General features: G+C 42.6%; 1 protein-coding gene across 3 annotated transcripts in view; it reads right to left on the bottom strand.

Moving 5' to 3' along the window:
- Positions 1-13,633, bottom strand: part of FYB1 (FYN binding protein 1) — a 106,191-nt gene extending 92,558 nt beyond the window's left edge. For all 3 annotated transcript variants that reach the window (XM_082837410.1, XM_082837409.1, XM_082837411.1), the window contains exon 1: positions 12,419-13,633. In XM_082837410.1, the coding sequence (XP_082693536.1) occupies positions 12,419-13,553 (1,135 nt within the window). In that variant the 5' untranslated portion in view covers positions 13,554-13,633. The remainder of the gene's footprint in view (positions 1-12,418) is intronic.
- Positions 13,634-14,763: the final 1,130 nt, after the last annotated feature.

Below are 14,763 nucleotides of genomic sequence, written 5' to 3'. Positions count from 1 at the left end.
CAAACTTTAGATGATTCATGTACGGTAACCCATTAAGTACTTCTTCTGATATTGATGCTTTACAACAGTTATGTGCCTTACTAATGTTTTCCCCCTTAGATATATGATTAAAAGTTCCCAGTCAAGATGGCCGGTTGACTACACGCCATAGCAAGCTCTGCTCACCCCAGATCTCTAGAAATGATGGAAAAGATAATTAATGAAAACAAGCAAGCAAGCAAACAGACAAACGATAAACGTACTGGAAAACAAGAAAGTAAATCCACAATGGACCAGAAGCCATGAGGAATCCCTAAAAAACAGATTTGAAGAGAGACCTGTTGAAAGAAGAAACGGAAGCCCAACCAGAGCACACGAGAGAGTGGGACCCCACCCAGAGTGCTCTGCACTCAAAAGACAGAGAATCGGGGGGACAGGAAGGGGTTTTGGGGGAGTACTTGGAGGGAAAGATGCAATATAGATATGGCCGGGAATCAAGGGAGCAATGACTGAGCCCTTGGGTGGGCGAAGTGGAGCAGGACTCCGGGGGCTGCAATGCCCAGGAGGCAGGGGCTGTCCTGGGGAAGACTAGCCATCAAGGCCCTACCCCTCAGCGCTCAGCCACTGCCTCACTCCGCTGAACTCTGTCTCCCCCAGAGCTGGCTGCACAAACAGAAACGGCAAACAGCCGAACTGCATCACCACTACCAACCTGTGCACAAACAAACAGCCTTCAAAATTCAAGAAAAGCCAGCGCCAAGAAAGGAGAACTCTGTAGTGAACAAATAGTAGAACTCACACCTAAGGAGACAGTAATACTGCAAGAGGGATGCAAGGCGACGCTGCATCTCAAGGAGGACCAAGTTGATGCTGTGATAATGAAAATCTTGTATGTTGTGTTGAAACAAAATAAACTATGATTTAAAGTCTGCAACAATTGGATGATGTTCTTACTAGTACTGATTGATACCTGAGGCGACTTCTAATGGCTGCCATCTATTACTCATGTATTTTTCAATGAGGTCTTTACTTGAACATTGTCTCCGTTTCCCCTTTAATACATGTAATTAAATTACTGCTAATGGTTTGAGTCTTCAGGATACACCAGGAACTTTAAAAGTACATTATATACATTTTCATTTAATCCTCACAATAACCCTATGACAGAATTGATTTCTTATTTCCGTTAACAGATGACAAAACCGAGGCTTGGAGAGGCTAAGAACCCTCCTCGGGGTCACACAGTAAGTAACGGGGCTTGTACTAGACCCCGAGTCTCTCTAGCAACAAAGCAACTGCTCCGAACTCTCTCTGATGAGAAACAATTGTGTAAACACTTACATTTTTCAAAACAAAAAAAGCACTACTGTCATTAGAATACATCTCACTTCTCATAGATCATAAGTGTTCACAGCGCTTTCCGTAAGCACCTATCAACTTCACAGCGAGATTAAAAAGAAAGTTTCCAGCTTACAAAAATACAGTGAGAAGCTTGAAAAAAATCTGTTTTTATCCATGCCACATCCACCCTCTCCTTTTATCATTAGGCTCACAAATGCAGGACTCTGCAGCATCGGAACTTGAGAGAGCTTTTCTCCAAACTCGAATAGCTCTGAACATCAACTAAACAGCATTACAGAGGAAATCCACCCTTTATTTTGGGACAAATGCCCAGCTTTCCTTTGCATTGGCTTAATTACTCTTAAGTACTATATGAACATAGGCCTATTTTGAAGATTCGTAACTTAATACACTAAATATTGTTAAAGAAAAAGATGAATGTTGTTACCAAGTGATGAGTTATATAGGTAGTGGGGTAGCTAGGCCAGTACAGTTGCACTTGGGCGCTGATGAGATTCAGAGCATAGAAAAACCCAGTGCTTTTAACTCTGCTTATCCCCTGGCCCTCCTGGTCAGTTTCAGTGGAGGGGACCCTCCATCTCCAAGCATGGAGACCTCCCAAGGGAACAAGTACAGCCACCTTGGGCAGGACTGTGGGCTCTCCTGTCATCCTGGCCTCCATCAATATAGTGGTAGTTCTTACAGTGATACACAATTATTCAGGTTTCCAAAGTCTGTTTATTTTAGCACTTACATTGTTTTTCCTTTGCCTTGAGTACCACCAGTTGTGCTAAATGTGGCTTTTTAATTTGATGAATAGTAAGAATATGTGCCACGTGAAAAACACTGCTGAACTAACCTGAAGGCCAGTACAGGGCAGAAGGGGAGAAAATAAATGAAAATAGAAGGGAATAGAGAGCAGAAAAAAGGAAGAAAGGAAAGAAGCAGAGAGAGTAGTGAGAGTCCTTGATTACAGGTGTTCTGTGGGGGAGATGGGAAGCACTACGCTCCTCCAGGCTGATGGGCAGGGTGAGCTGGGGCGTACCAGCCAGCTGGTATGTACGATCTAACCATCAACTTTTAAAACACTCTAACTAGCTGAAGCCCTCTGAGGGTTCCAGGTGCCCCTCAGTAACCCCTGGATGTCTTTGCAATCCATCAACGAACAGGTTAATGCCTGATATAACAAAAGACTTTCAGGACTCTGGTGCCAGCCACCCAGATGTTAGATATTTGAATAGCATCTTTGCACTTTCCCTAACTAAGCAAATTTTTAAGCTCAACCCTAGGATACTACTTGTTTGCTTAAAGAGATCACTCACTCATTTCCATGTTTGATACAATCACTAACTTCTAAGATCCTGTCTCAGTGTTACAGCATTTCTTTTGTTTTCAGGAAAATACCGCTGGTTTGGAAACCCTTCCTCTCCCCATCATCCCCTTTACTCCTCCCCCACTGTAACAGTTCTCATAAATGGCAGCATTTCTCAACTGTGGTCAGGGAAAAACTTGCATTAGAATCACTTGATGATGTTAATAACTATTCCAGTTTCTGGGTTTCATCTCAGGCTTCTTGCACTAGAAAATTGGGGGGCATTCCTAAAGCAATTTAAAGTTTGAGAACTTTTGAAAGACTAAGGCCTAATTTTTATGTCCTCTGGCTCCTTCTGAATACATATGATGTCCACATTGTTGATCAGAGCCACCGTTCATTTTGGTCATCTTTCTCTTTAGGACCCATTTAGTGTCACAATGATCATGAAGACATGTAAGAGACATTAGTTTGCATGGTTGTCCTTATATTAAGGCAGAAGTCTGAAAACTTGCAAATCCCAGATCTGATAGAAGAAAACTGCTCTCCAGCACTTGTATTTTTAAAGAATCTCTGGTTATTAGGTACTGAAAATAGACAAAAGATGAAACAACCTGACTCTCACACCAATGTGGAACGATTCAGTTCCTATACTTCTATCATGATAGACCAAACTCTCTTGGATGTATTCTATTGATCAGCAGTTTGTTTCTAGTACTAAAATGGCTACCAATCACAATAAAAAATAAAACCACTTCCACCCCCCCGGGCCATCCCATCCCACAGACTCCTTCCATTCTTAAAAGAGATGGTGAGGGCTTCCCTGGTGGCACAGTGGTTGAGAATCTGCCTGCTAATGCAGGGGACACGGGTTCAAGCCCTGGTCTGGGAGCATCCCACATGCCGTGGAGCAACTAGGCCCGTGAGCCACAACTACTGAGCCTGCGCGTCTGGAGCCTGTGCTCCGCAACAAGAGAGGCCGCGATAGTGAGAGGCCCGCGCACCGCGATGAAGAGTGGCCCCCGCTTACCACAACTAGAGAAAGTCCTCGCACAGAAACGAAGACCCAACACAGCAAAAATAAATTAATTAATTAATAAACTCCTACCCCCAACATCTTCTTTAAAAAAAAAAAGAGATAGTGAAATGGCCTTTGAATAAGAAACTCCTGCTTATGTGCAAGGGAAGACACCAGCTGAGTTCAAGGTTTGGGTTAGAGGCAGCTGAACTCTTCTGAATAAGAAAATGGAAAGTTTGTTCTCATTTTTCTTTGCCATTGAGAAGGAGGGGTCAAGGAAGTGAGGAAAAGAAAGAAGGTGAGTCAGAGTGCAGGGGACAGGAAGCTGAGCTGCAAAATGCAGAGCTGCTTTTGAAGAACCATGGTTGCCGGTGTTCCATTTCACATTTCTAGCCTCAACGCAATGTGAACTCCTGTCTCCACAGACCTTCACTGAAGTCTGTCACTCACGCACACAAATGCCTTCAGTGAGTGGTTTGCAGTGAAAGTTAAGGAAAATAGCCGGGTCTTGTTTGGGTGACTGCAGTACAGCACAAGGTCAGGGGGGCAATTGCTAAACCAATCCAAGTTAGAAGCAGGAGCTGAAAGACAGAAATGACCTTGAGAATTCAAGCTACGTGGTTATTCATTTATCTTCTGTGGAGATCATTAAGTTCGTCCATGAAACATGGGCTAGCATTTGGAATGAACTTTATCCAGATTTTCAGGAGCACACTAGCAGCTTTTATTTATTTCCTACTTTAGCTTTTCCATTTCAAAATCATGTTGACACATGTAATTAGCCATGTCTTCTTAGTAGTTTAGAATCAGCAACCTCTTTGATCCTCATGCCTTCAAAAAGCTCAGCATTTTCTGTGGGTTTTACTCCCAGGCTTCATTGTCCCCAAAGAAAAGAGATTTGTGGTGATGGTGTGGAGGGATGGAAAAAAATAAGATTTTTTAAAAGGAACCATAAGTTAGAAGATGAGAATGAAGAAGAGAGCAAGAAAATAAGAGGGAGACAGATGGTTGGGGAGTAGTAGACTCTCATTTGCAAGTCTGAGTGGCACAGGAATGTTTTTGTTCCTCCAAATTTTACATGAAACTTAATCACCAATGTGATGATATTTGGAGGCAGAGCCTTTGGGAGGTAATTATGTCGTCATGAGAGTGGAGCCCTCATGAATGGGATTAGTGCCCTTATCAAAGAGACCCCAGAGAGCTTTCCAGCTCCTTCTGCCATGTGAGGACACAGAGAGAAGACAGCCAGCTATGAAACAGGAAGTGGGTTCTCACGAGACGATGAATCTCTCGGTGCCTTGATCTTGGACTTTCCATCCTCCAGAATTGTGAGAAATAAAATTGTGTTGTTGCAAAGCCACCAATCTATGATATTTTTGTAATAGCAGGCTGCACTGACTAAGATACTACTGCACTTTGTAATAGTTCACCCAAGGTCCATTAGATAATCACTCGGAATCAGTGGAAAAAGTAGGCGTTCCTAAGTGGTAGACAGAGATGTAGCAGAAGATAGTGATCTGGAAACGTCATCTGGTTGCACTCTACTCAGCCAGAGCACAACTAACGTCTCCTCCTGAGGACTAAGAACTCAAGCCTTCAGAGAAATAGAAGACAGCCTCTTAAAGAGTGAGATTTCCTGCTTGTCAAACTGTTCATATCAGGTCTAGAAAATTCTCTTTAATTTAGAGTAACGTGAATGACTGAAATGTATTTTATAGACTTACCTTATCCTCCTTTCATATAAAACAGCTTTTGAAAAAATGGCTGAGGAGCAAGTCAAGGCTATGTTGTGTGTGTGTGTGTGTGTGTGTGTGTGCGTGTGTGTGTGTGTGTGTGTGTAGCTTTACCCACTCTACATGAACCAGAAGCTAAAGGCTGGAAAGCAAGGAGAAGCCACACTCCAGACCCTCCGTAACTGAGAACACATGATGTATCTCAGCTTCCTTAAGGAGACAATTTGGAAGAGAAATAGGAACTACTGTGGATTTAAAAACAAACCACTGAAGACTATTGCGGCCTCTCCCGTTGCGGAGCACAGGCTCCAGACGCGCAGGCTCAGCGGCCATGGCTCACGGGCCTATCCGCTCCGCGGCATGTGGGATCTTCCCGGACCGGGGCACAAACCCGTGTCCCCTGCATCGGCAGGCGGACTCTCAACCACTGCGCCACCAGGGAAGCTCGCGGGGACAGATTTTTAGCTGCCTGGTCGCAGTAATCCTATCACCACACAGGCTGCTTTGGAAAATCAGATGAGCTATCTTATTGCTCTAAGAATTATAAAAAAATCAAGAAAAGAGAGCAAGGGGTGGTATGTGGCAAGAACTTCCCTGTGCCCCTCTTTACCTCAACAGACCTACTGCCACCCCTGGAGAAACACCTGCCCAGTCGCCAGTAGCATGCTGGCGGAAAGAGCTGTTGTGGTGTGCAGAAGCACAGCTGCAGAGAGATGCAGACTTTTGTAACAGATACGAACAGCTGATTCGACAATGCAAGTTCTTACTTTGGGGAAAGAAAAACCTCACATGGGTTTTTGTTCAGACTTTTTTTTCTACTGCCAGATGTCTCATCTTTGGTTGCTCTTTCCTGATGGTATCTATTGCTATCAGCTGTTCTAGATGTTTTTTTCTAGCTTGCTATGCCAGACAAAATGAAGTATAGTCTTTTTTCTTTAGTGGCAATTTAATGGAAGAGAAATAGGTTTCTTGTCTGTGTATTTACTAGTGGTTAATGTAGCAGTCACATTCTCCAGCATGTGGACTTTTTTCTCTTCCTTGTTTCTCGTATATTGGAAGAACAAACAATCTAGTGCTCTGGATGTTTCTCTGGGCTTTAGAGCCACGCCACAACTATCATGATTGTGCTTACTCTAAAAGGATAAAACATTTCCAGATATTTTTGTAAAATCAGGTAGCTGGATTTCTGCTCCTGAAGGCATACTTTTGCTCTTCTAATAATTGAAGTTATTCTTGTGTTATAAAAGTTAATTCGTTTTGTTTTGAGAATAAAACACATACGCACAAAGAGGTACTTTTTTCATATGAACTCATCATATTCAGAAACAGTTGTCATCAGGGGAAAAAAGGAGCCTTCAATGGCAAATGACTATTCTGGAATTCCAATTCTTAAAACAAAAAAAGGTTTTATTTGGCTTGAATTGGAAATTATTTTAGCAGATTATATGAAGCAAGGCATCTCCTGCCCAGTAACTGAATTATCACACGTACATCTGTCCCAATCTTCCTATCTAATGCTTTTCTTTAAAAGCATTTTTATGTGTAAGCACAATTGAAAGTAAATCAGGAAAAGCTTTCAGGTATTTGATTACTTGACTCATACGTATTTTTATTTGACTCTTAGATGTGACTTTCTTTTTGACCCCCTTCCTTCCTCAAGTAAATTGCAATTTCATTTTAATGCTTTTACCTGTAAGGGTTGCATGCCTGTTTTTTTCCAGTTTTATTTAAATATAACTGACATACAGTACTGTATAAGTTTAAGGAGTCTACAGAAACATAATAATTTAACTTATATACTGCATGAAAAGATTACCAAAATAGGTTTAATGAACATCCATCATCTGAATATGGCTAAAAATTAAAGAAATAGAAAAAAAGTCTCTTCTTGTGTGAGAACTCTTAGGATTTACTCTCTTAACAACTTTGCATGCCTATCTTAAGAATTAAATAATGTTGATCAAATTTTTTATATATTAAATCATCTCATATGCATTTTATACTTTAAGGGTAAGTCAGCCACTGTAAAACAAAATATGCATTTATATTACAAGTGGTCATAGCTTCTTTGATCTAGCGCATGTTACAAACGTTGATATAGTGCCAGTTGGTTGGGCAATATTTCCAAATTTTCCTTTGTAAGTGGCTTAAAAATATACCGACTTCTAGCCTCTTGATCACAGGAAGAGTTATTATTACATCATGGTAAATCATGGCATGTTGCTCCAAATTGGGTTTACAGAAATTTCTCTTCTCATAGTTAAGAAAACAATCGTCTGTTTTACAGGCCTGGTGAATATCACTGTAAGGAAACGTTTTCCTGTAAATTAAATAATAAGTGTGGTTTATCGTGTCAAAATTAATATTAAAAGACTAGCTGATGCCCAGGCCATTAAGAAAGAATTTTGATGGCCCAACTGAGCGCCCAGCAAGAAACCAGGAAGCTCAGTATGCTTAGGGGACTTTTCAGTGCTGACAGTGGCCCTGAAGAGGGGGAATCTGCCTTCCCTAGGGGTCAGTTCAGTGGTCCTTTCCTTTTCCTGGCTCATCTGCCTAGTCAGTATTCGAATCCTCTCTTAGTCCAAGTATAAACTGATTGGCTGTTAAAAGCTTAAAATATGACTGCTCTCAGGGATTTGCAGGTTAGTGGAGGTCAGATGCTATCAACAGTCTGAGTGAAGCCCGTGTGGGGTAGCTGGATCTCCCCCAGCCCCTTCTTGATTGCGTCCTGAAGACTCCTCAGAACAGGAGACTTGGGGAGGGGATAGGGAGTGGTCATCCAAGTATCCATGACCAGTGAGCACAGTCCAGAGGATACGAAACACAGCTCTCAGTGGGCACTCAAAGTCACATGAGTTTCCTTTCTGCCATCTTGCTGCCTGCCTTGTGAAGGGGTGAACCTATGGTCCCTTTGGAAATACCGCTGACTCCTGGATTATAACTGAAATATTTAGTTGGTATTAAATAATGAGGGAGGGACTTACAGGATGTTCCTCCTCCAATTCCCAAATAAAATAGGAAAAACAAAATAAGGCAAGATAAACATTATCCCAAACTCACTAGGAGCCATGGCACAAGAAAAGGAAAATAATTGCATTAAATGAACTTCAAAAATTAGTGGCTAAGGGAAGAAACAGAAGAGTCCGGTGCCACAGGAGGCAGGTGAAGCTTTCCGCTTGTTCCCCAGGCTGAGAAGCAAGATGGGGGGGCAGACAGTGATCCTAGGAAAACCTGTGGATTCTACCTAATGCACGCCAGGTTGGAGAAGTGGACTCAGATGTGGTGAACAGCCTGGGGAAGGTCAAGGCACAACCTATAGCATAAAAGCCCTACATACCACAACAGGATCTTCCCAGAGACAAAGGGGGAATGAGCTGCCATGGTTGGCCTTGTCCTGGTACAGGGCTCTTAACGAGATGTCAGAAAATGTAACAGCATTCAGGTCCCCAGCAAGGACTGCCCTCAAGACCGGCACAGCTAACCTTCATTTTACAAATGAGGGGATTAAAAGCAATACTCAGAACTCAAATCACAGCTCTGAAGGGAAGACAAATTTATCACACTGGATTAGAGTGAGTAGATGCGCTCGTTATCCATCAGCCGGATCAAAAGAAGTGGTGGGCCCTCCTTATTCATGGAACAGAAAATGTCTGAGAGCTAAGAGGAACATCATCTCAGAAAATACTGGTGATAAAATGATTGACACAGATACATCTTGGCTGTTTTTAAATCTTAAAGACAGATTTCTTTGGGAATCTAGACAGAAAAGCAAATCATTTTCAAAGTAATTGCTAGGCTATAAAGAGTATGAATACTAAATTCTGATTAAACGATTTCGGTGGGGGGACAAATCTGAGCAATCAAAAAGAATATATTATTTCTATGCCCCAAATAAATAATGTTAAACAGACTGGCCTCTGTTTACATGGAGCTTATGGTGGTATTTATAGTGAAACAAAAAATGACGTGTTTTAACCAAAGGACAGAGAAAGGGAGAAGAATGAAGATTCTTTGGGTTTCACTTATGCGTTACTTATTATCTCATAATATCCTATGTTTCAAGAGAGGGACCGTAGCAAGGAGGGTGGCAAGGGAGGACACAGCCTCTGAAATCAGAGAGACAGGAGGACCAGCCCTGTCTTTGCCTAGTCACATTATGGCCTTGGGCAAGCCACCTAACCTCTCTGAGCTTTAATTTCCTCATTGAATTCCCATTTCATTGGTTTCTTGGGAGGAATAAACAGGGGTAACATGTATCTAATATGTAACAAGTCCTCAATAAATGATAAGCACGCTTAATGGCTAATATATTGGACAGAGATGATAAAAGAGGGAAGGTAGATCTGGGGAAGAGGTTTAAGGAATTAGATGTGAACCTGGAAAGGAAGGAACCATGTAGAAGCCTAAGAAAAAAGTTCTAGAGTTTTGAAAACCTACAGAGTTACTAGGTGAAGCTTCAGTTAATTTGAATGCTATTATACACTTTCAAATTCTGGTATTTTGTTTAACCTTTCTAAATGGAGTACTAAATTACTTAGTATGGTTTAGGAAAAATAGCAATGGTAGGATTAGGAGTCAGCAGACCTGATTATTAAGAAATTCTCTGTGTTCAGAAAGTAAATGCTCATTTTGTGACACATATACAAGGTTATTTTCTGTAGCACTGTTTGGAAGAGCAGAAGTTTGGAAACAATACAAATTGTTAAATCAATTAGGTGAGTCATCCATTTACCTGAATATCATGTAGCTTTAAAGAATATTCAATAACCTCTTATTAAAATGTGGAAAGATAGACAGGAATTTTATTTTTAAAAAGCAAGGATCAAAGCGTTGCATATAGTATTTTACTTATTCAGTAAAAAGCAAGGAGATTAATATCTGTATTTATATTTGCTTGTGTAAACACAAAGAAACTTCGGACAGATATACAAATTAAGAAGAGTGGTTTCTGTGGAGCAGAGGCTGAGGAGACCCAGGAAATGGTGGAGACGGACTAAAGTACTTTTTACTCTATATCATTTTTGAGCCAGATGTAAATTTCTATTTAAAAAATAAGTTAAAAATGTAAATGCTTTAAAAAAAATGTGAATGCTGTAAAGGGGTGTTACTCAGAATTTAAAGTTATGAATCAGATTACTTTATCCTGACGCCAACCTGACATCAGTTCAAATTAAGAAGATTGAGTTTTGATTTGTGGAAGAGGTGGATGAAGAAGGAACAGGGTCCACTTTGAAGCATAATATATATCGAGGGATCAGAGGGTGGAGGTAGGGTACATTGACGAGAGGATTTCGAATCTAAACTGTGTCATGGGGCACATGAGCAGGGGGGAGGCATGTCAGGATGGGGACAGGGTTGCAAGAAGGAGGAAAAAGAGGACAAGGATCAACTTGGCTTCCTAAGCAGTTTTGCCTGGGTCTCTTGGAGCTATACGGCACTGAAAATCAGATCAAGGCCGACCTTGCCAGGACTGCAGAGCCAAAAGAGGACTTCACGGGCATTTCAATAGCACAACAGCAGCCATCTGGGTACTACCACTCAAACCAGGTAGTGGAGTGTAAATAAAGATGGAAGACGTGGAAAAAACTCTCAAGGATTTCCGCTTCACATCAGGACAGTTTCCTTGGCATGAACTCAGAGCCGTAAAATGGAGGTTATGATAGTTAATTTTTTACCGGAGGCGCAGAACTACGACAGGGAATTAAGAAAGGGCTTTTTTAGAAGGTTTCAGAAAAACAACATTTCTGAGTTATGGCCCAGTATTAAAATGAGAAGGTGACACACGAGGACACAACAAGTGTAACAGGCTAACTCTTTCTAGAAGAAAGGTGATCACGGGGTCATTCCAAACTTGCTTTCTACGAGACCGATTAATGGGGGATTTGATTCCTAACATGTTGGTTGACAGCGAGAATATTGGTCTCAGGAAGATGACACTGTGAGATGCTTCTACGGAGCCAAAATAGAAATGAACTACCTTTATACCCAGAACTGCATTAATTAGATCCACTTTCGTAAGTAAAAAATATATATAGTTGTGGTGTGGTCACTCGTAAGTATCCTTTTTCGTTTCTCACCATAAACAACGGTTGTCCATTATTTGCCTAAAATATTAATCATTTCAAGCATAAGTGAGCTCCTTTCATCACTATGAGGGTTACAAATCTTTACCAAGTCATTCAGGATCAACTTTTAGCCTGTGCCATTGGATGGTGGTAACATCTCTGGTAGAAAACGGAACTATTTACCCAGGAGGAAAATCATGTATCCCTTTGTCTGGCTTATTATCTTAGTTATGTCCTACTTTATGAATCAGAAACGTTCAGAAAACTTTATGCTGACGGAGCAATAGAAAACAGCTGAAATATGAAACAGTAAGCACCATTTCACAAGAGTCCTGTGCATCTCTTATTTGAATATTGGGCTTAGGAGACCTATGATAAATTTGTGGACATTTAAAATCATTTGGAAAAAGGTTTCTCGACCTCTGTACCATTGACATTTTGAACTGGATAATTCTTTGTTGGGCGGGGCTGCTCTGTGCATTGTAGAATGTTTGCAGCATCCCTGGCCTCTACCCGCTAGACGCCAGTAGCACCCTCCAGCCGTGACAGTCAAATGTCCCCTGGGCATCCACCACTGACTTAGAGGTTTGCTCACCTTCTAACTCCTTTGTGGTAGTAGAGGGAACACACCTCAGTCGCATTCAACAGAAATGAAACCCAACAAAGGAAGTAAAAGAAATGCTTATCATTAAGCAAAACCACTTGGCAATCAAATGGATGTATTTCTCCCCACGCCCCCCAAATCAGCCCCCCAAGGCACTTCCTCACAGAATGCCGACCTAAAACCAAGGATTTCAACCTTCTCAGACGTCCCACACCAGAGGAAAAAAATGCCAAACAAAAGTCATCATACACACAGGAGTACCGGTGACGGCATCAGTTCCCTGTTACAAATTTTTCCCCGGAAGCTAGATCACCCTCTGCTGGGAAAAAAAACATGTGCAAAATAGCAAATGAGAGAAGAACTCACTGTGTCCAGAAGCGGCTTTCCGGAATTTCGTCAAGTCAACGTGCGGCGGTCTGCTGGGCTTTTGTGGAGGGGGGCCCAGGGTAAACAAGGAGGGCAGGGGTTTCCGCTTGGGGGTGGCTGAATTCTGGTCCTCCTTTTCCTTTTCTTGACTTGGGCCCCAGGGCCCTGCCGTTGTCCACTTCGAAGGTGTCTTCAGGAACTTGGCAGGAGGGGCCCCAGAGGCCGGCTCTTCAGGATTCACTTGGCTCAGGAAGACGTTCTTAGCAGCATCCACCTTCCTATCTTCTCTTTTCTCTTCAGCATTTTTGGAGAGGCCTGGGGCCCCTCTGCTTGCAGCAGGTTTCAGAACGACTCCAGGAAAAGGAAAACTTGACGTCTCGCCTCCACGCTCTTTATTCTCTAGGTCGTCCCTGGCTGGTTTCAAAGGGCCGGATTTGGCCTTGGCTCCCAGGGGGGCCGGGGGGCCTCTCTGTGGAGCCACAGTCTTGGTGGGGCTTCCGTCTTCCTGGGGGTCGTCTGTATTCAGGGATGGCTTCTGGCCAAAGACAGGTCTGGGGAAGAGGGGCGCGGGGTCCTGATCTTGTGAGGCTGACATAAACTTGCCTTTAGCCCCAGCCAGCTTTGGGAAGACTTGCTTCGGTTCATTTTCCTGGGCTGGATGATTTGACCCCGGCTTGGGGCCTGGTGGCTTCAAGTCATGGTCTTGGTTTACACTGTGAAGTGAAGGCTTATTCCCAGGAGCCCGGGGAACCGCAGGTTTGGAATCTTCTTTGTGCAAGTTGATGGGCTTGGGGCCTCCAGGTTTCAGAAATCCCGGTTTCACCTCGGGGTCTCTGGCGGCCGAGTTAGCCTGCGGTCCAAACCTGGGACTCACTCCGGTCGCCTTTAGAAATGGAGGTTTGGGCTCCTTGTCAGGCTTTTCCTCAGAAGAAGGTTTCACCCCCAGAGGGGGCTTTGGGGACCCAAACTTGGGCACATTGCTTGGTCCTGCAGGAGGGCTGGCGTTTCCTTGGTTGTTGAATAAGTTCTTTTTGACCTGTACTCCTGAAGGGGAGTTTTGGCCCGGGACCTTGAAGGGCCTGCTGTTGACCGAGACCTCCTCCATGGGGTTGCCCCCTGTGTTAAACTTCGCCATGAGGGACTTCACATTCGCTTTCCCATCCTGCAGGCACAGGGAACAAAAACTCACTGAGAGCCCAAAGTCTCACTTGCACAATTTAAAGTACTACACTTTAAAGGGTTTCCTGGTTTGAGGCCTGCAGCACCGCTGATTGGTTCGTGAGATATTGTAACATTTATCTTCCTCTATGGCAAAATAAGTTGTGAGAATTTCTTGAAGGGGGAGGGCTATGATACTTAGACTTTTTTTTTTTTTTTTGGTTGTCTTAGACTGACTTGCTTTTTGTTGTTGTTGTTAAGTCACAGCTTATATTTTCTCCTTTCCTCTCACTGGTTCTCTAACTCTCTTGTTGGATTTACTCTGAACTTGGTATTTATGTGTTTTGTTGAACTTGAAAAAATATGAACGTGACTAAGAAATGACCTCTTCCATATTTTATAGCTGAGTCTCTTAAATAGGAACTGCATTTAAAAAATGAAAGCAAGCTCTTCTGTAAATCTGGGCTGCATGCTTCACACAGCATAGCCACATTTGACATTTTGTGTTTGCAAGCCTGTTCTTGTTCCCACCTATATTGAAGGTCCATCTGTTTCCTAACAGGGAGATGTGGCAGAAAAACCCACTCAGTTTTATACATAAGCAATAAAATGAGTTTTTCTACTTATTGATACATATGAGTGTAAACGATTCAACTGGAACCAGACTAGCAGGCAGATTGCGCTCATTTACATAGTCTGGAGCACAGGGAAGGTGACAAGGAAAGTGCAGGGACAGGCTGGAAAATCTCATTTCCAGGTGCTGGTTTCTCCAGTCTCTGTCCCCCTGTCTAGAACTAGGGTATTACCTAGTAAAGAGGGCAGGCAGTCACCTTTCTCTGCGACTATAATCCCATGTAACCTGTAAGAATTCATGGTGGGTTTGCTTTTTCTCTCAAAAGCCAGGAGTTGAACTTTTCTAGTTCTTTTAGGAATATATTTGAAAATCTGAGGCTTAGAAAAAAAAAATCACAGGTAGCCACAACAGTTTCCATTTTTTGCCTTAAAATTCACCTAGAAAACGTTTTCTTGCTTCCTATCCTCACCTGTCATTGCTAAGCGTATTTCTTCTCTCAAGGCCCCACTCAGATACTACAAAACCAGATCCTGTCCGGTTGGGAGGAATTGCTCCCTCCTCTTAACTCATGTAGCACAGCAGGCCCTGCTACATGCCCCTGTATTACTTCCTT

The sequence above is a fragment of the Leucopleurus acutus genome (assembly GCF_964270905.1).
Source record: "Leucopleurus acutus genome assembly, chromosome: 3".
NCBI classification, from domain to species: domain Eukaryota; kingdom Metazoa; phylum Chordata; class Mammalia; order Artiodactyla; family Delphinidae; genus Leucopleurus; species Leucopleurus acutus.
The sequence above is the reverse complement of the archived record's forward strand: the minus strand, read 5'-3'. Positions and strand labels throughout refer to the sequence as shown.